Source organism: Pinus tabuliformis, chromosome 2_2, assembly GCF_031772625.1.
Source record: "Pinus tabuliformis cultivar Carrire ecotype Pingquan chromosome 2_2, CPIR1, whole genome shotgun sequence".
NCBI classification, from domain to species: Eukaryota; Viridiplantae; Streptophyta; class Pinopsida; order Pinales; family Pinaceae; genus Pinus; species Pinus tabuliformis.
Window position 1 is genome coordinate 1,134,412,003 of NC_142300.1, and position 22,042 is coordinate 1,134,434,044.

The 22,042-nt window shown below is 34.5% G+C and overlaps 1 protein-coding gene across 1 annotated transcript; it reads right to left on the reverse strand.

Moving 5' to 3' along the window:
• Positions 1–1,575: 1,575 nt before the first annotated feature.
• On the reverse strand, positions 1,576–15,236 carry LOC149197386 (uncharacterized). The gene is made up of 6 exons (XM_089403903.1): positions 15,150–15,236; positions 14,473–15,053; positions 3,326–3,512; positions 3,182–3,246; positions 2,003–2,213; positions 1,576–1,923 (listed from the first exon to the last, which is right to left on the reverse strand). The coding sequence occupies exons 1-6, from the start codon at positions 15,234–15,236 to the stop codon at positions 1,576–1,578; spliced, it is 1,479 nt and encodes a 492-aa protein (XP_089260029.1).
• Between the last annotated feature and the right edge of the window lie 6,806 nt (positions 15,237–22,042).

The window sequence follows — 22,042 nt, forward strand, 5'->3', positions numbered from 1 at the left end:
ATTCCTGCGTGACAAGAAAAAATGCACTATGAATGCAAAAATAACAATAGTAGTAAATAAAAAATACAATGAATAAAGGAAGGGATAAACTATGAAACATTGTAAGTGGAAGGGACATATACTTTAATACAAAGGTGGATTATCTTTATGCCTTCAATAAAATTTGAAGAGTGACTCTTTTATTGTAGGACATGAGGGATTATTAAAACATATCACAAGATCAAAAAGTCTTTTTTGAAGGAATGAAGAAAGATATTAAAAAATTTGTAAGAGAATGTGAAAGTTTGCCAAAGAAATAAAGGAGAGATAGTAATTTGTCATCTTACTTTAGCCATTACACATACCTAATCAAAGACAAGAAGATATATAAATGGCAACAATTTTTTTTTTTCCAATTGTGTTGGACACTGGAAATCCAAGTTGGAAACAACTTCTAGATTACAAAACCATTGCCTTTTAATCTAGAGTTTGTTTTGACCATGGACTTATTCTTTGAAAAAAAAGAGTTTCACGTACTACCAAAGGTAAAGAGAAAACCTACTAAATACCAGCTTAATAGAAAAACTAGAAAATGGACCAAAGTTGAGTTGCATTGTTTTGATCATAAACTTATTCTTTGAAAGAAAGAGTTTCAAATACTACCAAAGAGAAAAGAAAAACCTACCTAATACCAGCTTAATAGGAAAACTAGAAGATGGACCAAAGTTGGGAGGCACCAAACAAGATTAGAACTTAGAAAATCTAATCCTTGTTAAAGTTAAGTGGCACCCAACAAAAGTAAAACTTAAACAATTCCATCCATCCCATCCTTGTTATTTTAAGAAATGCTTTTACATATTCAAAAACGGCAAGAAAGATATTGAGTACAGAATGACTCAAATGGTAACACAACAAAGGCAATGATGGATAATCATTCAAGTAGTAACACAACAAAGGCATTGATTGATAACATTTCCAGTAGTAACACAACAAAGACATTGAATTGAATAGGATCAACAACATTGTCATTGTGACTCTATTAAATGTAACAGTTAATTATTTAAAAAAAAAAAAACCTTTAAAAATCCTTAATCATAGAGCTAGTTAACTTGAAAGCAGTTAAAAGAAAGACAAAATGGTAAAAATAAGGAAATGTGGTACTCAATGAAAAGCATTCAAATTTGAAAACACTTTTACTCAATTTTGTAAATAAGTCCAGCCTAAATCAATGTGATACTGTGTATAAATGGCGCATGAGTTGCCAGTAAAGAATGACATCATATATGTAATACAGATATGTAAGTTACCCATAACTCACCTTGCCTTACTAAGCGCAGGTTTTCCTGTTAATAATATCAACTGTTTGACTTAGTGCAACCAGAAGAAAACAAAGAATGTGATTTGATTCACCATTCATGATTGTGGAGGAATTGTTGGAGGCTCATATTTATCAGCTTGAATTTCAATTCTAGTTGAGCTGCTAAATATTTTAACATATGATCTGCACCACCGGCTCTTGTGCAATAGAGAGACTTTTTTGGCATGCAAATTGCAGAGGTGTTATTACGGAGTAAGCACATGAGCAAAAAGAAGCAATTAAAGGTTTCCTGTGTCTTCCAAGTGTTCCACATAATCTATTGCCTCAGTATTCTTTACCAGGAATTCCTTCATGGCTTTCTCTCCTGATTCAACGTCCCCCAACTTACACGGAGCCGAAGGACTAGCGGTGATGACAGCTGAATCTTTCATATACTCTTCTTCGGGCTCATTTGCAAAGCAAAATATTGTTTCAGAGCAGTACTCTGCAGCCTTTTCTGAAACAGAGGGCTTATATTTCAGTAGCTTTGAATACTCATTTAGAATATGGAACATGTAATCGTATATATTCGACATATTCAACTCGTTATGAATAAATTTTTTAGCCGCCTTTGGAATCTCCATTACCTGCAGAAAAACCAAGTTCAATTTGCTGTTTTATCTATAGAAAGTAAATAGTTTGGCAAGACTGGTATGAAAAACTCACCTCGTTTGGGTGCTTGTTTCCCCAGTCCACGGCAAACTGGATAGAGTCACATTTTTTGTCGACTCTTATAGGCCAGTAATGGCGTTGGGGGACAAGCCCTCTGCTATAAAAGTCATAGTATTGTGGTGTTACCAAAAGAGTTGGTGAGTCGCACGCCATAATATTCTTCAGGCTTACTGACCACGCGTTCCCTTCGATGTATATCTTGTACCTAACACAGATCAAATGTATATGATGTTCATAGGAATCTCAGAACATTCTTACAAATAGAGGAGAAAAAACATTAGAATGAAGAGAAAGGATTCCAAAGTACAAATCATGAGAATTTCATTTTTGAAATTTGGGTGGACATTATATTTTTGTTGGTTAGCTTTTCTGAATCTTAAGATTATTGGTAGGTTTAATTTGGTAGGATTAATTTGTGGTTTAAGTAGTTATGATTTAGGTGTATTTAAGACATTAAAATCATTGTGGGATTACATTCTGCCTGAGCCACACCAGCTCTTAACATCACTGAATTTTTGCACACAGCCTGGTGATCTTTAGACCATGGAGTGCTTTAAAAAAACACCCTGTCATCCTCTGTAATACGCCCTTAAACATAATTTTAATAATATTTTTCATAGGAAATCATCCTCTCTCAACCAATCATCCTCTCTCAACCAGCCCCAGGCAAGATTTAATGTCTTAAGCAGACATTATATATCAAAGGGTTAGGATAGAATTTATTTGGCAAAGCTGCCAGCTAGGCTTGATGGAAGAAGTGCAGTGGTGATCATATTATCATGAATGTTTGAGCGGTGGCATAGTTAGCATCAGTCATGATTTTCAACATTTCTAATGGATTGTGATAGGGCAGAGTACCCAACTTTGCTCCAAGTTACAGTGGCTGTCTTAACCCAGCTGACAACTCCACCCAATAAAATTTCTTTTCTTGCTCCATTTTCCCTATTCTTAGAAATAGTTCTTGGCTAAGCAGATTTATCCTCTTCTTTTATAAAGGAAGGATCATGGAAAACCCAATTAACCTGTAAGTTGTTTTACTTTTCTTTTCAAAAGACATCAGCAAGTTTATCACTCAATATGACAGGCAATGCTGAAGTCCAAATTCCAAGTCTGAGTAATTTCATTCAAATAAATATTAGTGAAGCTGCAGAAGAACGGTAGCCAGAATAATACCTGTGCTGACACTGGTCTGAAAGTTTGGACTGTGTAAACCCTTCTCTGGTCTCTTTATCCCAGTCCTGTATACAATAATAACAAACATAAAAACCTGAAACCCATATAATCTTATCGGAATCCTTGAGCACCTACACACCCTACCTGACTATAAAGACGACCGTTCCAGTCGGGCCTCTGTGTGCAATTCATAAGATTCATTCTCTCCACGCCCATGAAGGGATTTCCTTTCCAGTAGGCTGTGGGATCTCTGTCTGCCCACTTGATCTTTTGGCTGCCCTTCTCTATCTCCTTCACTAATGTTTCCCATGGTGGTGTCTGTATCTCCGGCCTGCAGGAGAATAACTTGATTTTTTAGACTTAACTATAGCATAATTATGTCAGTTCAGGGATAATAGAGATGTAAGCAAAATGTAACTTGCTGTGCAAGGTTCAATGGATATACACAATGGTATAATCATTAAACATACTGGTATTACATATCCAATGATATCTATTTGAACATATATGTCATTAATTGCAACACTACAAGATGTATCACCAACATCTACAGGAAGAATTCTCAACAATTTTTACAGAAAGAATTCAGATCCATTCTACATTGGATACTTACATGAACAGATGCAATCATTAAACAATGGGACAATTTGAATATACAGCATACTTCAAATTTGAATTTTACCAGATTCGTGGGTCATGGTTCATGATCATGGTCTTAATGGAAACTGAGATGGGCTTATGGTTTCCGCATCTCCTAATGGTTGTGGGGGAGAGTCCATCAGTGACTTGAAATTTCTTTAAATTCACCTGATCCAGTGGGACAAGCCATAAACATGGAGCAATTCAAAATTAATTAATTAGAAGTGAATGTCTCAAATTTGATAACACATATCAATTAATACACCATGGTCTATTTTTGTGCTGGGTATATATTGTCGGATGTGCCATGTTGAAAATATAATTTCAACTGCGATCGCCGATATCGCATCGGCAAAATGAAGTGAAGGAATTATAAAGGAGCCTTTGTGTTTGCGATAAGCGATCGCCGATATCGCATCGGCAAAGTCGAAGTGAAGGAATTATAAAGGAGCTTTTGTGTTTCCGATAAGCGATCGCCGATATCGCATCGGCACATCGCTATCGGCAATGTCATAGAGTCGGGGTCTTTGACATGAGAAAAGTTGCGATGCGATGCAAATAAAGTCAATGGTTAAAGTACAGGTCAGCAGCAAATAAATTTGACGTGAAGTAAAAGTTCCTTTACCGCCAGTAAATGTCAGTAAAACAATAAATGCAATTTACTGTGGGTTGGTAAGTTTTGGTGAAGTTTTTAATTTTATTTCAGCGGGAGTATGGGCAAATTTAAAGAATGGTATGGGCAAGTCATCGCCCTATCTCTAATGTTTTTGGTATATGTTTCTAGTGAGTGCTCAATTTTGTAGATGAGTGAATTGCACATGAAATTAAAAATGTGAATGAACACACAGCAGTGTGTAAAAATATAGAACCAGAGCGTGAATGCACAGCAGTGCACAAATGTATTTGGTAATGTTTTGTAAGGAATCGTAAAACAGAGGAATAGCAAAAACCATGTGTGGTTTTGCATAAAGGAAATGGTGGAGCGTGAAATTTTGTAAGCCTGTGTGAATTTTGTTTACAACAGTAAACTTATGTAAACTTTTGTTACAGCTGTAAGTTGTTTTTCACAGCAGTGAATATGAAAATGGTTTTACTGTGTTAAATCCCTCTCAGTAAAAGAGGATGAAGTTTGTATCGGTTTTTAATGAATAGAATGTTTTAATGGTAGTGAAATACTCTGATTCTCTGAGTGAAATTTTTTTAAGCTGTCTGTACAAAAAAAATCCTGTGGAGGTAAAACAGAGCATTGTCTCTGTGTGTTTGAATATTTGGTTTTTGGTATTTTCCCCATTTAAAAGAAAAATACCCAACAGTGGTATCAGAGCAGGCTTAGGCTCTTGAAGGTGTTCAAGAAGCTGAAGGGAGAAGGTTGTTGCTGCAGCAAAACTTCTCAGTCAGACAGAAGACTCAGACAACAAGGGATTCAGGTATTTCCCAAGTTTCTGAGTTATTGTTGAAGGAACAGTGAGTTGTTTTAAAAAAAACAGTCAAGTAATTTGGAGTATAGATAAGAATGGCAAGATCAAAGAAGAAAGCCTCCAAGCCTGTTAAAAATGTGTCTCCCCCTTCTACTAAACTTGAAGGCAATCCATTAGAATACATTCTATTTGAAACCCCAAAGTTTGATGGAAACTTTGATGTATGGGAAATAATGATGAGGGCTTTCCTAATGTCTGAGGGGATTGAAGTCTGGGAGTCAGTGATTGATGACAGCAAGATGGATAAAGAATCCATGGAGTATGATGCACAAGCAGCAAAACTAATCTTGGATGGACTCCCTGATTCTGTGAAGAGGAATCTAGGAAAATATACATCAGCAAAGGATATATGGGATAGACTGCATGACCTTCATGCAAAGGGAGCACTGACCATGACAATGAGTCAAGAAGAACCCATCATAGAAGCTCAGAATGAAAAGCTTGACCTCATCAAGCTTCAAGTAAGAGAAAGGGATGAAGAGCTTGCCAAGCTCAAGAAGGAGCTTGATCAATGCAAGAGGAAACACCATGAAGAAGTCATATTTATGACAAATCAGCTGAATGAAGCAAAGAAGCAGGAAGATGCCTTGACAAGTCAGCTTGAACAAAGGCACATGAGAGTGAATAAGCTTGTAGAAGAGATTGGACAATACAAGGTAGAGGTCTCCTCCCTTAAGTCCGAACTACAAGAAGCCAAGAAGCAGGCACAAGGAGCTGAAAAGAAAGTGAAGAGCAGTCAAGCAAAAGATGAAGAAATCTCCAAAATGAAGACTGACATTATCTCCTTCAAAATAGTAGCAGCTGAAGCTACTCGTAGCAAGGAAGAAACTGAGGGACAACTAGCAAAGAAAAATAATGTATGTGAAAAGTTAGAAGAAGAGATTGTCCTCCTCAGGAAGAAGGTTGAAGGGCTGAACAAAATAATGAAGAGCTCTCAAGCTCTGGATGACATGCTCAGCTATCACAGATCTCCATTTGATAAATCAGGACTTGGGTATGTAAGTGAACCCTCAAACAAGCATGAGGATGCTTTAAGCAAAGGAGATGTGAAGAAGCCAGAAAGAGATGGTGATGCTCCTAGTTCCAGCAAAGGCAAGGAGAAAAATGAAGGCTGCAATAAAAGAGATCTTGTTCCAAGAAGAAAACCAGCTCCAAGAAGAAATGTAGCTGATGTCAAAAAGGCAAGAGGTAATGGTGATCATCAAAGGATCTCAAGGCAGCAAGGCTTCAGAAGTACATCAAGGAAACCTCCATCTCCCAGGTACCAAAGTCCATTTTATGGTTATTGTTATGCTTGCTCAAACTTTGGTCATATGGCAAAAGATTGTAGAGCATTTCATGGAGATAGATGTTGTGGTCCTCGACAATCTCCAAGAAATAATTTCACAAGAAGAAATCATGAATCTTCATTCATGAATAAAGTTGAATGCTTCAAGTGTCATAACTTTGGGCATATGGCACGTGACTGTAACTTAACATGGGCTCCTATGCAAGCTAGACCCATGCAAAAGAAGAAAGTTACACAAGTATGGAGAAGGAAGGAAAGGCAATCTGAAAACCCCTTGAACTCCCCAGTTGATCTAAGTTTATTTTGAGAAGAGTCTGCCAAAAGAAGACATGCATACACTAAAGGGGAGCTTGTAATTTTTGTTGTTTGCTGAACTGTATTAACAGTGATTTGTTGATGGAGGATGTATTGCAGCGCAGCAGTTGCAAATGAAATCTTTGTTAATCTCTCTGAAAGGTAATATGCAGCAGTGATGAAATTAGCAATGTTTTTGCTTTGTGTTTATGCAATATGCACAGAAATGCATAAAGAAGAAAAGATGGCAGCGCTGAAATGTAAAGAGCAGCAGCGAGATAAGAGAAAAATGCAAAGCATGGAGACCCTCACAGCAGTGGGAAGATAGAACATGAACAACAGTTTGAATTTTTTTGTGATGATGCACATGCATTGAAATGCATAGCAATGGAAGGTAGTTTCCTTCTATGTAATGTGATAGAACATACTCACAGCAGAATGAGTGTAATGCACAGCAGATGAAATGTTTTGTATTGGGAATGAAAATGCAAAGCAGTGAGAAGAAAATGAGAAGGCAAAACGCAGCAGAGCGTAAATGCCCAGTGGCTGAGAATGCAATGAAATTTCTCACACAACAGTAAAAAAAATGTAATGTTTTTCTTCATATGCAATGCATCATGCAAAGAAATGCATAAAGAAAAACAGGGACAACAGATTTTTAGCATGCACATGGACGAATGAAAATGTGTGTGGGAGCAGAAAGCCAAAGGAATTGCACAGCAGTGCATTGTGTAAAAAAAAAATGAAGCCTAAGATTGTGTGAAGCAAGGGTGCATGAGAAAAGGCAGCACCCTGTGTTATTTTTTTGTGGAGAATGAAGTGCCAAGAGTATGGGCACAGCAGTATGATGAAACGGAAAGGAAGCAGCAGTGCAAATTGCAGCAGCAACACAACAACAAGTGTATGGACAGCAGCAGCTTGAAGAAAAGTTTTCCCATCGTGAAGAAGGAGAAGCACACAGCAATGCAAACAAGAAAAATGCAGCAGCATGAAGTCTTCTTGAAGAAATGAAAGGTAATGGACAGCAGCACATGTAAAAGAAATTTTTTTTACAGCAGTAAATGTAAGTGCACTGAGTGTGTTGGTTGCATCTGAAATGCAAGTGAGACACAGCAGAAGTATGATTGTAATGAGTGAAGGGGAGCACGCAGCAGCGTGGAGAAAATTTTTCCCTTTGTGAAGAAGGGAAGCACGCATAAGTGCGCAAGTAAAGAATTCTCACACAACAGTGTGAATGTGAGAAAGGGAAGACACAACAATGCAGAGTTTGCAAAGAAATGTAAGAGAAGTGCAGCAACACAACAGCAAGTGTAGACACAGCAGTGTGGGGTAGACACAGTAAAGAAAATGGCACAACAGTGCAGCAGAGAATATGCAGCAGCATAAAAGAACATTGTAATGAGTTTGCACACACAGCAGTGCAATGGTTGTTTGTTTTGGAACTGCATTTGAAGCAGTCATTTGGTGAAACCCTCTATTGAAGAGGAAGGTGCTTTTCAGCACATTGTCATTAGTGAATCCCTCAGTCGAGAGGAAGATGCTTTTTAGCATACGCATGGTAAATCCCTCTATCAAGAGGATGATGCTTTTCAGCATAGTCATTGGTGAATCCCTCTGTTCAGAGGAAGATGCTCCCTAGCATAGTTTGGTAGATCCCTCTGTCATGAGGAAGGTGCTCTTAAGCACAGTCACATGGTGAATCCCTCTGTCATGAGGAAGGTGCTCTTAAGCACAGTTTCAGGTTAATCCCTCTATTAAGAGGAAGACAACTTTGCTTGTTTATGAACTGCAGCAGAAGCAGTTGGTGAATCCCTCTATTCGAGGAAGATTGGTGAACCCCTCTATGTGAGGAAGATGTCTTTGTAACAGCAGTGTTGGTGAATCCCTCCATGAGAGGAAGTGCTTGGGTAAGATTGAATGCCCAGCAGTTGAAATTAAAGGGGAGTGTTGAAAATATAATTTCAACTGCGATCGCCGATATCGCATCGGCAAAATGAAGTGAAGGAATTATAAAGGAGCCTTTGTGTTTGCGATAAGCGATCGCCGATATCGCATCGGCAAAGTCGAAGTGAAGGAATTATAAAGGAGCTTTTGTGTTTCCGATAAGCGATCGCCGATATCGCATCGGCACATCGCTATCGGCAATGTCATAGAGTCGGGGTCTTTGACATGAGAAAAGTTGCGATGCGATGCAAATAAAGTCAATGGTTAAAGTACAGGTCAGCAGCAAATAAATTTGACGTGAAGTAAAAGTTCCTTTACCGCCAGTAAATGTCAGTAAAACAGTAAATGCAATTTACTGTGGGTTGGTAAGTTTTGGTGAAGTTTTTAATTTTATTTCAGCGGGAGTATGGGCAAATTTAAAGAATGGTATGGGCAAGTCATCGCCCTATCTTTAATTTTTTTGGTATATGTTTCTAGTGAGTGCTCATTTTTGTAGATGAGTGAATTGCACATGAAATTAAAAATGTGAATGAACACACAGCAGTGTGTAAAAATATAGAACCAGAGCGTGAATGCACAGCAGTGCACAAATGTATTTGGTAATGTTTTGTAAGGAATCGTAAAACAGAGGAATAGCAAAAACCATGTGTGGTTTTGCATAAAGGAAATGGTGGAGCGTGAAATTTTGTAAGCCTGTGTGAATTTTGTTTACAACAGTAAACTTATGTAAACTTTTGTTACAGCAGTAAGTTGTTTTTCACAGCAGTGAATATGAAAATGGTTTTACTGTGTTAAATCCCTCTCAGTAAAAGAGGATGAAGTTTGTATCGGTTTTTAATGAATAGAATGTTTTAATGGTAGTGAAATACTTTGATTCTCTGAGTGAAATTTTTTTAAGCTGTCTGTACAAAAAAAATCGAGGTAAAACAGAGCATTGTCTCTGTGTGTTTGAATATTTGGTTTTTGGTATTTTCCCCATTTAAAAGAAAAATACCCAACATGCCAGACTATATCTCCAGATATATTTCAATTATTGTTTATCTAGATGGTAATCTTGATTGACATTGAGAGAAGCCATTTCGTAAGGTAGGCCGAAAAATGTTGTTTGAATAATATGTATCAAAATTTTACAATTACTTAATAGGAAAAAAGCTTGGAAAGATTTTGACAGTATATTATTTTTTTAATTTAAAAATATATTAATATTTTATATAAAAAAAATATAAGAGAATTCAAAGACTGATTAACAATGTTAGTTTTTTTTTTTAAACACGTTGAGCTATTTATATAATAAGCATCGCCATCATTAATAGAACTGTATATATAGGTGCTTAGTACTGTATATATAGGTGCTTAACAATCAATAGATTGTACAAGTATGAGTGAGAATACATTATAAAAAGAGAAAGGATGCAAATACATGTATTTTACTAATTTGTGTCTCAAAGCTATAGAATCTAATTTATGATATATGGTTTAGGTTTGAATTTGAGTAGGACAATGGTTAAAGTTCGATTAGAATTTGAATTTTTTTATAAGGTTTTTTATATATATAAATAAAAATTTAATGAAAAATAGGAGATAAAATAATATTAATATATATAGAAAAATATGTATGATATAATTTAATACAGAATATGATATAAAATAATAAAAAGTCAAAAGCAATCCATAGTAAGAATTAATATTAGTAAATATATACGAATAACATAATCATAATAACATTTAATTATCAATGACATTAGTTAAATATACACATATACTATAGTAGTTTGTAAATGCAAAAATAAATGGCATAAGTTTTAATTTTTAAATTTAAAAAAATTCTATAATATTAAATAATTATAATATCCGAAAAAATTACAAAATTAATACATAATCAAAATTTAAACATACAAATTACAACAAATTATATTGCAAAATCATGAAAAACGTATCCAAATTTCAAAAATTGAAAAGGGAAGTCAATAATGTCTAGTTATTAATCCATAAGCCTGAATCTCAATTTTTTTTTATCAAATTCGGCTTTAGGTTCGACTTGAGGTTGGAATTCGATCAGTTCGACTTGAGGTTCAACTTGAGGTTCAAATTTGATGAGGTTCGACCTTTAGGGTCGGTGAACTTAAACAAATTTGAAATTTTTTTGGGTTCTTCGAATTTGGAACCTCAAGGTTTAGATTAGGTGAACCCTATGACATTGGTTCTAATAGAAGGTGCGATCATAAAAGTATGTTGGGTTATGAATTTTGTTGTCGTTAATAAAATTGATATTAAAATTTCAATATAACCTTTCACACCATTTTAAATTTTCTTTCAAAAATATTAATGGTATGAATGAAGTTTTGTTGTTCTTCCTTTTTCTTTTTCAAGGTTTGTAGTTTGTACAATCATAGTTTTGATTAACTATTAGGGCTTTGTGATTCTAGAGAATTTAGTTTCCCAAGTACAAAAATTGACCAAATCTTTCACGCATCCCTTACATTCCTTCATGGCATGAGTATTGGTTAGGCTTTGTTTTTTTGCCCCTAATAATGTTTTCAATGGCCCCAGATTATAACTTGGCAACATAATAACATTTTTATTAAAACCTAACAATCTCTCAAGCTTACTTTTCTACTATGAAAATATGTTTTGAGTTCCTTGAGGTTGTGGCCTACTAGAACCAACTATGAGTTCCACCTTTCACCCACTTTGCTGTCTACATGCCTAATGAGTCATCCTAACCGAGTTAAAAAAAACTCAAAATCCAAAACCAAATTTATTAAAAATTAAGTTGAAATAGAAGAAAATACCAACTTAAAAACAGATAAAAAACCTAGTCAAAAGAGACATACAGAGTGCCGATCTTATTTAGAAAAAAACAAACATCCCACACCAAATGAAATTAAATATACAAGCCAAAACAACCACCATAAACATTGCCAAAAAAAACTCGCTCTTTAAAATTCAAGGGAAAGGATAGGGAATGTTGGCGAGGGTAAGCGAATTCAAAAAGATAACAATAAAATGATTAAGGATATATGGAGTGAAAGGGAAGGGATGAGGAATGTCAGCGAGAGTAAGCCAATTCAAAAAACTAACAATAAAATGGTTTGGGATACATAGAGTGAAAAATAAAGTCACGGACATCCCTCTAAAGAAGGGGCGCACACAGCAAGTAGACTAGCAAAAGCAACACTAGCAAATTAAACCAATAAAATTATTAAAAAAACTTAAAATTATTTAGATTTAAAATAAAATAAAAATTAATTTAAAATTATATTTAAATAAAATTCAAGAAATACAGCTATTTGTTATTTATATCTACATGGTATTCAAATATTATATAATTAATATCCAGTGAATGCAATCCATAATTAAAGGGGAAAGCTCTTTTAACATAGAAACTTAAAAATTTTACACTTTAAAAAAAATTAATTAATTGTTATTACATTAATATTATAATATTTAACTATCAAATAAATAGGTTTAATAATTTTTTTTTATATATTTAAATCTTTAGGGTTCCGTTAATAAATTTGTAAAATTTGTTTAAATATTTTTTTTAAAAATATATACATAATTATCGGAAAATTTTTCAATATAGATCATAGAAGTCTCAATTCAATAATTATATTTAATTTTAAATAATATAATTTAATTAAAAAATAACAAAAACATAAGAAATAAAAATATAATTATTATATTGTATTATTTATTAAATGATATAATTAAGAAATAAAAATATAATTATTATATTGTATTATTTATTAAATGATATAATTAAAAAATAACAGTTGATTTTCACAGTAAGACTACTTCCAAATCGATTCCAGACACGTTTTCTAAATCAGGGGATTAGTTTCCTTGCATGCACTGTTTATTGCTGCATTAAGGTTCGGCGTTTATTTTTTTCAAGTTTCCGTACGTCTTTTAACCTTTCAAGCCCATGCGAAGGCGGGTGTTATGTTGCAATTAATGTGCAGTGAATACAATGCAGATTCGAAATGGTAATTTCGCCCCGTTGGGGTTTTCTCTACGACAATCTCGGGTGACAGTTACCTGTGCATGTTGTGGTTATTGTTTGATTAGTTTGGCATTTATTTTCCCGCAATTTCACACTGTCCATTTTCGTTTCTAACAGATGTCGACGGCGGGTCAGAACACAGGGCAACCTTATTACAATGTGGCACAAAGTATCAAAGATCTAAAATTTTGAGAGAAGGTAGAGTTTCAAGGTAGTTGGAATTTAATCAATGAAGAGATTGCGGTCATAAATCTCTTCTAATGAATTCAAAACATTAAAAGTTCGAAAAATAAAGTAAATATAGGAACTTGTTAATGTTTTTATGACATTTTAACATATCACTGAACACGAATGCGAAAAATTTGAATTCACTTACACTTAAATATCATATTATGGGTAGAATAACATCATGATAACAGAATGCCTTAACCGAGAAGTTTTTTTATGGGATTAGGGGTTGTTGTTTTATTAGGATGTAATACTTTTTACTCTCTTTCAAAATAATTTAGTAGGGGTCGCAGTAGTCTAAATTATTAGTTTTTTTGCCTTGAAAATCATGAAAATTTGGGTAATATTTTGATAGATTTCCACATGGATTTTTGTAAATCCAGATTATAGTTGTTAAACTTCAAGATTTTAGATGTTCCAAAAGTTTTTGATAGTGGTGAATCCATTTCCACCTTTAAAAACATGATTTAAACACTGCTTCTGCAAGATTTGCAGAAATTTTTTTGCCCAGAATCTAGCCAAAAGTGACCTTTGGGGCAATTCCTCCGCCTCGGTAGACTTGTCCTTAAAAGACACTATAATCCATCATAATAAAATTGGAAGAATAGGTGTCCTATTAGAGTCTAGTCTCTGGACATTTCGGTTCTAAGTGTAACTATGAGTTTATGATATGTTTGTTTGACAGCTATTGCATATATCTAGAAAGATTACTATTTCTCATCAACTAATTTGCTTAGAAAAAGTCCTGCATCTCCAAAAATTGATAACTAAAAGCTGGTTTATTTCCTCAAGATTTTCATGAAGGCACCCAATGGGACAAATAACAAAGGGGGAGTTACTATTGCCAAGGAGGAGAAAGTTGTTCAAGTTATGTCTAATGTCACTGCTGCCTGGTATATGTTGACAAACAAGTCTAATCCTAGATCCAATATTACTGACATGAAAATATCTCAGGAAGTTAATGTTTAGAAGAAAAAATTTAATAGGAAGGAGGCACATTCATAAATTCTTGGCAGAAGAAGAAATCTGAATGCTTATCAGATTAGGTATTCTCAGCGACTCTTTAGGGCTGAATGCTTATTAGATTAGGTATTCTCAGCGACTCTTTAGGGCTGAATGCTTATTAGTATAGGTATTCTGAGCGACTCCTTATGGCTAGAGTTTTGGAATGGAAAAGGTAAAAAGGCTGATTTATGTTTTTGAAATTGTCTATACAGTTTTGGCATGATTAAAAATATGTGTGAGCAATTAAATTTATTTAGTAAAATCACTATAAAAAATTAATTTGTAATTTTTTTGGTAATCTTCCTAAGTAATAGTGACCTTAAACATAAATTATTATTATTACTATATTTCGTTAAAAAAACTCTTTTTTAAAATTTTCAAAAAACTTGAACAGAGGAGTTGCACTTACCATCCCCAGAAGGACCAATCTGGAAAGACAATATCGAAAGTATCTTCGCTCCCGGAATAACGAAACAGCGGGGGAGGAGGCCCTGTTGAATCGTTATAGTCTGCCCGGTGAATAACAGGATTATCATTGCAATTGAACATCAAATCCAAGTCGGGAAGCAAGCTGGGATAGAATTTCAACAACTGCGCAATCCCCCATTGCGTAAACAGATCTCTGCTCTGATAACACTTTCGATAGGATTCGATATACATCCTGCCATTAACAACCGTCAGCCTGAAAGATGCCTCTGGTTTTGCTGCTTCCACCATGTCTAGAGTAATCCCAGTCTTAGCCCAAGGCTTCAGATCCCGGCGAATCCACTCGAAATAGAATGGGCAGGAGGCAGCTTCATCCTTATAATTTGAATTCTTGGGGAGGGGAATCCATGATGATGGCGAACACACTGTACTGGATGAACATTTCAGCATTTCGCTGGCCTTTGATATTCTCTGCCATATGGTGGCATTCACTATTATCTCGTTTTGATTTGGCCGAAACAAATTTGTGGCCGCAAGCGCTTGTTCTTTCCATGCATCATCCGTCTGCACAGGAAAAAAAACAAATGCATGGGTACTTAATTCATGTAGATCAGTCATTGCAAACCTACTAGTGATAAGAACATTCTAAAAATATCGTACCCATCGCTTCAGAAAGAGGGCAGGGCCGAGTAAACTCGCCAGAACCAACAGTACGCAGCCAAAATTAGCACTTCGTCCGCCTTTCATCTTCTGTTCGATCATTTTTTCCACGATTATTCACCGCTGCGATTCTTGTTCTGAGGATCTGGGAGTTATGGGGAGATTGACATGGGCAGAAAGTCTTGAACAGACGCCATTGCTTCATTAAGGTCGTGCCTTGGTTATCTGGCGCTCCCTAATTAATTCATGGTTATGTGTCGAATACGGGTAATGAAATGTCCCAATTTACGGGGAGTCCTCTGTGAGTTACGTGTTATAATTATTTTCCAGTGAGTTAGTCGAAGTTTTTGGTGAGCTGGTAATTTCAAAATATTAAGTTGTAGGTGGGATAACTAATGGTTTATCAAGCTACTCAAGTGAAATATTACGCAAAAAACCAAAGGATCACATGGAATAGTTGTGATGCAATTACATGTTCGATTACCATTTCGAAGAGCTTCCATGATTTCAAGGAAGTATTCATGTGAATTAAAATTTGCCCACTGCTATAAAGTAAGAAGTTGCTATAAAGTAAGAAGTTTCCATAATTTTAAAGAAGTTTTAATGGGAATTGAACCTTGTACAATCGTAAAAAGTGAGAAGCTTCTATAGTTTCAAAAAAATCTTCATAGAAATTGAACATTGCAGAATGATAAAAAGTGAGGAGTGAAAAACTCTTCACTTTCCACCATTTACTTAAAAAATGCATTTTTTTAATAATAATTATAAATTTAAGTATGGGGGATTTACGCAGTGCATTATATATCATTTTTGGGATTCAACTCATTCAAACGTATGACCATTTCCATGAGAGCTAGTCGTAACTGACTAATTTCTCATGATTTTTGAATAGTTCACTTAGCACTCATTGCATCGGGTCACTTCCGGGGCTTGCACCCGGTAACCAGGACTTCCCAGGAGGTCACCCATCCCAGAACTCCTCTGGCTCAAGCGCGCTTAACTGTGGAGTTTTTCCCCACTTAGCTTGCTACCCCATTTGCAAAACCTTAGCAAGTATTGTGCCTCATGAACCATTCAAGTAGAGATCCCTTGACTCTTTTTGAATTTAAGTATGGGGTATTTACGCAGTGCATTATATATCATTTTTGGGATTCAACTGCGTTAAGTAAGTCATTCAAACGTATGACCATTTCCATGAGAGGTAGTCGTAACTAACTAATTTCTCATGATTTTTGAATAGTTCACTTAGCACTCATTGCATCGGGTGATGCTCACAGGGGTGAAGAAGTGGGATTGAAACTAGTGAAATGTGGAAAACGAATCACATAGCATCAATCAGACTTCCCAGGAGGTCACCCAACCCAGAACTCCTCTGGCTCAAGCGCGCTTAACTGTGGAGTTTTTCCCCACAATCAAGCTCACTTAGCTTGCTACCCCATTTGCAAAACCTTAGCAAGTATTGTGACCTCCTGGGAAGTCCTGGTTACCGGGTGCAAGCCCCGGAAGTGATGATTGATGCTATGTGATTCGTTCTCCACATTTCACTAGTTTCAATCCCACTTCTTCACCCCTGTGAGCATCACCCGATGCAATGAGTGCTAAGTGAACTATTCAAAAATCATGAGAAATTAGTCAGTTACGACTACCTCTCATGGAAATGGTCATACATTTGAATGACTTACTTAACGCAGTTGAATCCCAAAAATGAATTATAAATTTAGTTAAAACCATGAAACAAAATTTAATATTTTTTTATTAAAAAAAGTAATAATTTGGATAATTTTTGTAGACAAAATTCTAGAGCGAAATTTAAAATGATTTTTTGGAAAAAAAAATTATAATAATGTGTTTTGGGTTTGAGTGAGTAAAAATTTAGGTTTTTTAAATAATTAATAATTTTTAAGTTTGTAAATTTAGTGGAAATTGATAAGAAATAAAATTGAGAAGAGTCTTTCCCTAGAAATCACATAGTGCCAGTGTGGTTTTGATGATGAATCACACTGATTGGTTCCAAAAGCGTAGTAAAAAATTCCACTATGTGATTTCTACAAAAAAGCTCTTCACAATTCATTATGGATCACAAAACGCTGAATTGAGAAGAAAAAAATTAATTTTATAAACTTATTTTTTTTTGTTATTTGTGTAAATTTTGATTAAAAAATAAATAAAGATTTATTAAAATTGTATTTTCTGTATTCAAGATTCTGTGATCCATAATGAATTAAGAAAAGTCTTTACGTAGAAATAAGAGGAATTTTTGGCAAAAGTGTTTCGAACTAATTTATCTAATTTAAGAAAAAAATTTAATACATTAAATTGATTGGTTTATTTAAAAATTTAATTTAAATAATAATATAATTATAATCATTCCAAAATTATATTATTAAATTTTAGTAAGAAAAACACAAGTATAAAGAGATAATATTGAAACAATTATATACAGACAATTCAACCATTAGGATTTTCAATATAATTCAACTAAATTTAAAACTAAAAATTCTTCTTTTCACTATAATTCCAACTAAATTTAAAACCAAAAAATAAAAACCATTTAGTCTATTAGGATGAGAATTTTTGGAGAATAGTAACTTAAAAAGATTGGTATGTAGGCATGGTATAAGGCATTTAGTTTTTTTTTTATTAGTATTAGTTTGTCTCTAATTAAATATCTATGTGGCTTAGCCATAATTTAATATTGAGAATTCATTTTTTTGTTACTTTTTTCTATTGTTATATAAAAAAAATTAGTTGTAAGATAATTGATTGAGATCAATTTTGAGTAACTTTCATTTCTATTAGTTACTAATTTTTTATTTTTATTTTTATTTATTTTCTTTATTCTTTCTATTTTCATAAATTATAATTTTCCTTCCTAATTTCAATTTAAGATGACTTATTATTACATTAAAAACATATTTTTAATAAATTTAATTTTAAATATTATATATATATATATAAGCTTTTAATAAATATATATATGTTAATATAAATAATATTAGTCAAACATATTTTTTTAGTTGTTTCATTTTTGTGATGAAATTTTTGATTTTATTATTTTTTAGTTTAATTAAGTTATATTTAAGTTAAGAAACGGTACTAGCTACTATATAGTCTTTGTTTATTTATATCAACCTTTATTTATTTATATCACAAAACCTTTAAGACTATTCACATGCTAGGTTTAAAATCTTTTTAAAAATAATTTCACTTTACATAGAAAAATGAGTTGTCTTTATTGTGACTTTTTAGACTTTCTTGAATCTGGTGAAATGTTGATTTGTATTATTTAAATTGATTTTTTGATTGTATATATGGATTCAACACCCTGAAAAACCTCTAGGGCACTTTGATCGTGTAGGGGTTACCCATCAAACTTGTGATTTCAATCAATTTCTGTGAAATTTTCGAAAAATTAAACCCAAAAAACTTCAAAAAATTCTTGTTAAAAACGAGTGTCATAAAAAAAAATTAATATTTCTCTTACATATGCAAGTTCGTTCTTTCCCACTGAGCGCTTAAAATTTCGATGTTGAAAAGGAATCCAAGGGTTTCACGATGATCTTATAATGAATTTCAATTTGATGAATTACATTACGACGGGCGTGATTTAAGAATTTCAGAGCGCGCTTAAAATTTCGAATTTGAAAAGGAATCCAAGCGTTTCACGATGATCTAATAAAGAATTTCATTTTGATGAATTACATTACTCCGGGCGTGATTTAACAATTTCAAATCGATATCTATGGACTAATCGATATCGATGTCAGCAACCTAAATAGTAGCGAAAGACTTTCTCAGAAGCAGAATTTGCTCGAACCAATGGAACAAAGAAGGGACATGCAGGGAGGATCCACATAAAACCCCGTCAATAACTGATTTGGAGTTTCCAATCACTATAATTTTATATATTATTATTATGTTTTTTTAATTATGGTGAATTGGTAATTTATCGGTGTCATGTGGCTAGACCCAAGATCAAACTTAATAACTTCCACTATAACACCAAGAGTATATTCAACAATTAATAAGTTAGATATACCAGGAATTTATGACTTAGCAAGAGACTCCACTAGGGTGGGGGAGCCTTATCACGACTAGGAATTTATGACTTAGCAAGAAAATTCCTTAGTAAGCAATAAGCAAGATTCCATGAGTGTGATGTCTCCCCCCCATGGGGTTAAAAACCAGTTTGAGGGGATAACATCCCATTGTACCAACCATTATGTTATCCCACGAGGGGACCTATTTACTTTATTAGCATAAATATTGTGTAATTTTTATTTTATGTTCTCTATCTTAGTGTTAGATAGAGAATTGTGTCTTATAAAAAGTCATTAGGCTTTTGCTCCTTTGCCCTCTACAAGGACCTCTCTTGTTTTTCTTGTTTTTTTTTATTATTATAAGGTGGTTGTTGACAATTTAACATGCATACATCAACCAACTCTATCCCTTTCTCCATGTAACATTTGCATAAAATTCCAAATGACAATGCAAAGGAAAAAGAACCTTAGCTCTCAATGAAATAGTAACATGTACCCTTGTTGAGAAGTTGAATTCGGATAATCCACAGTATTCATCTTATTTCTTATTGTCGACGTTTCGAGCCTAGAGCAAGACTCATCATCAGGACTTGAAATACAGAGAAGAGGAAAGGGATGGGTGATAAATAAATAAGGTAAAGGAAGACCGCAGGGATTATGAAGCCGACTTAATGCCTATGTTAATAAACCCTAAATTTTTGATCTGTTAGATTTAATAAAATTTAGGGTTTATTAACATGGGCATTAAGTTGGCTTCATAATCCTTGCGGTCTTCCTTTACCTTATTTATTTATCACCCATCCCTTTCCTCTTCTCTGTATTTCAAGTCCTGATGATGAGTCTTGCTCTAGGCTCGAAACGTCGACAATAAGAAATAAGATGAATACTATGGATTATCCGAATTCAACTTCTCATGTACCCTTGTTTTTTACTATGCTAATGGGGTCTCGTGAGTTCTAGATTTTGTTTTCATACTATTTGAAGTGCAACTTCTCTTAGGTCACCACTCTTATATGAAATAATAACATGTGCACTTGTGGTCTAATATGCCAATGGGTCTTCTAAATTCTAGATCCTTGATTTGGCAATATTCAAAGTGTAATTTCTCTTGGATCATTATTACTCAAAAAGAATGTGAAGGAAACTATGTTTGTAATTCTCTATTCCCATTTTAGTGACTTATTGATCTGATGTAATCTTCATTGGAATATACAACATGATATAAACATATACATCAGCCCAACAATTACAACATTGCCAATAATTTTCCACTTTAAGCTTGTGCTAGAAAACAATGCAATGAAAGAGTACACATGCTCCTTTTGAGAACTATGGTTGCCAAGTCTCAATGTTGACTCCAATTAATATTTATGCAATCTTTGATTCCACAATACTATTGGAAGTCATGCTTCCATGTCATGTGTAGTTGTCATTGTGAGTCCCTAGGTGTTAGTCTAGAAGTTGTTGAATCCAATGCATGAGTTGGAGTCATGATCTAGATTGTCAAAGTCAATAATCTATGTTCTATATATTTGTATATGTGGTGATCAATAACAATATCAAGTGTGATCTGTTGTGTGTATCAATTTCTCTCTGATCTCTCTCAATTTTCTATCTTAGTATTGAAGCTAGATTTGGCTTGATTCCCTCATGGGAAAGCCAAGAAGATGTGAGGAATCTTAAGTGTTATTGTTTCTTTGCAAATATTAGTATAGGTGTGTGAAGTGTTTTCTATGTCTAGGTCTGTGGATTTGTGTGCTTAGTTATTTAGATATATATGCAACGAGCTAGCCCTGAACTGAAGAGCCAAAAGGTGATGGCCTGATGGTCAAGGTCATAGGAAGCAAGCTGTGAACGAGATGGTGCAGTCCATTATCAACAACATCGATGTGAACGATCCATTTTTACATTCTTGACCTTGGAGTCGTGGTGGATTTGTGCCACAAATTGTATTGACATCCTTTCTGATTTCTCTGTTTTTGCATTGTATTTCCATTGATTCACAAAGAGCTGCAATTTATTTAATTACCCTAGTCTCTGCGATAATGGCTTCAGCTTATATGACGGAGCTGGATGGCAGGAGACCTTCCTAAACATGTGCCTCTTTTACGCCGATCTCAGATCCAATGCTATTGTTGGCCATGGTCACGCTTGGGTCTGGATTCGACTGCGCCGATGGGTGGAAATCGAAGCGCTCGAACTTCATATAGTGTGATATGCGCAACGGAGTTATTTGTTTTTCCAAGCGCGGAAAGTTTTCAAGTAATGCCAATTTTCTTAGAATGGGAGACTCGAGTGCTGCAGGATGTTGCTGGACAAAGAGATGGGCCACGCTACTGCAAAAGCGATTGAAGAGCTCGAACTGCATTGGAAAATCTAGATTTTGTGTTGCAATGTGCAATGGTACGAGAGCCATGAAGAATTTGGGAATTTTGGACTCGGATTCGAATTTCAATAGTATGGCACCGAAATTATTACACCATTTTGATTCGAAGCATTAAGCTGCTAGAAATATGTCGATGTCTGTCAAGAAACGCGAACATAGTAGCCAGTGGCAAAGAAGAAGCACATAGCTAGTAATATAGGGGTAAGAGTTTGACTCGACACGGACACCTTCATTACTGCGGAGGAGGCGACTCACGCTTATGATTGTATCGCTTACAAGATGTAGGGTTGTAAGGCCTTAATTTCCCACTACACGTTCCTTAATGTATACTCCATGGCATGTAGGAGATCATTCTACCCACTATGGATAGTATGTTTTGGTTTTTTTGCAAAAATTGGTTTGGTTATCATGTTTTAAATGTGATGGTGAAGATCTTGGAAAATAATTGGGCCTTTTAATATTGACTT

Bases quoted from the DNA above. Each gene is read 5' to 3' on its own strand.
- LOC149197386 (XM_089403903.1), bottom strand. From the start codon at position 15,236: ATGAAAGGCGGACGAAGTGCTAATTTTGGCTGCGTACTGTTGGTTCTG. The intron at 15,054-15,149 runs GTACGATATTTT...TTTCCTGTGCAG, and splicing joins CCCTCTTTCTGAAGCGATGG to ACGGATGATGCATGGAAAGA. The intron at 3,513-14,472 runs GTAAGTGCAACT...ATTCTCCTGCAG, and splicing joins GATTGGTCCTTCTGGGGATG to GCCGGAGATACAGACACCAC.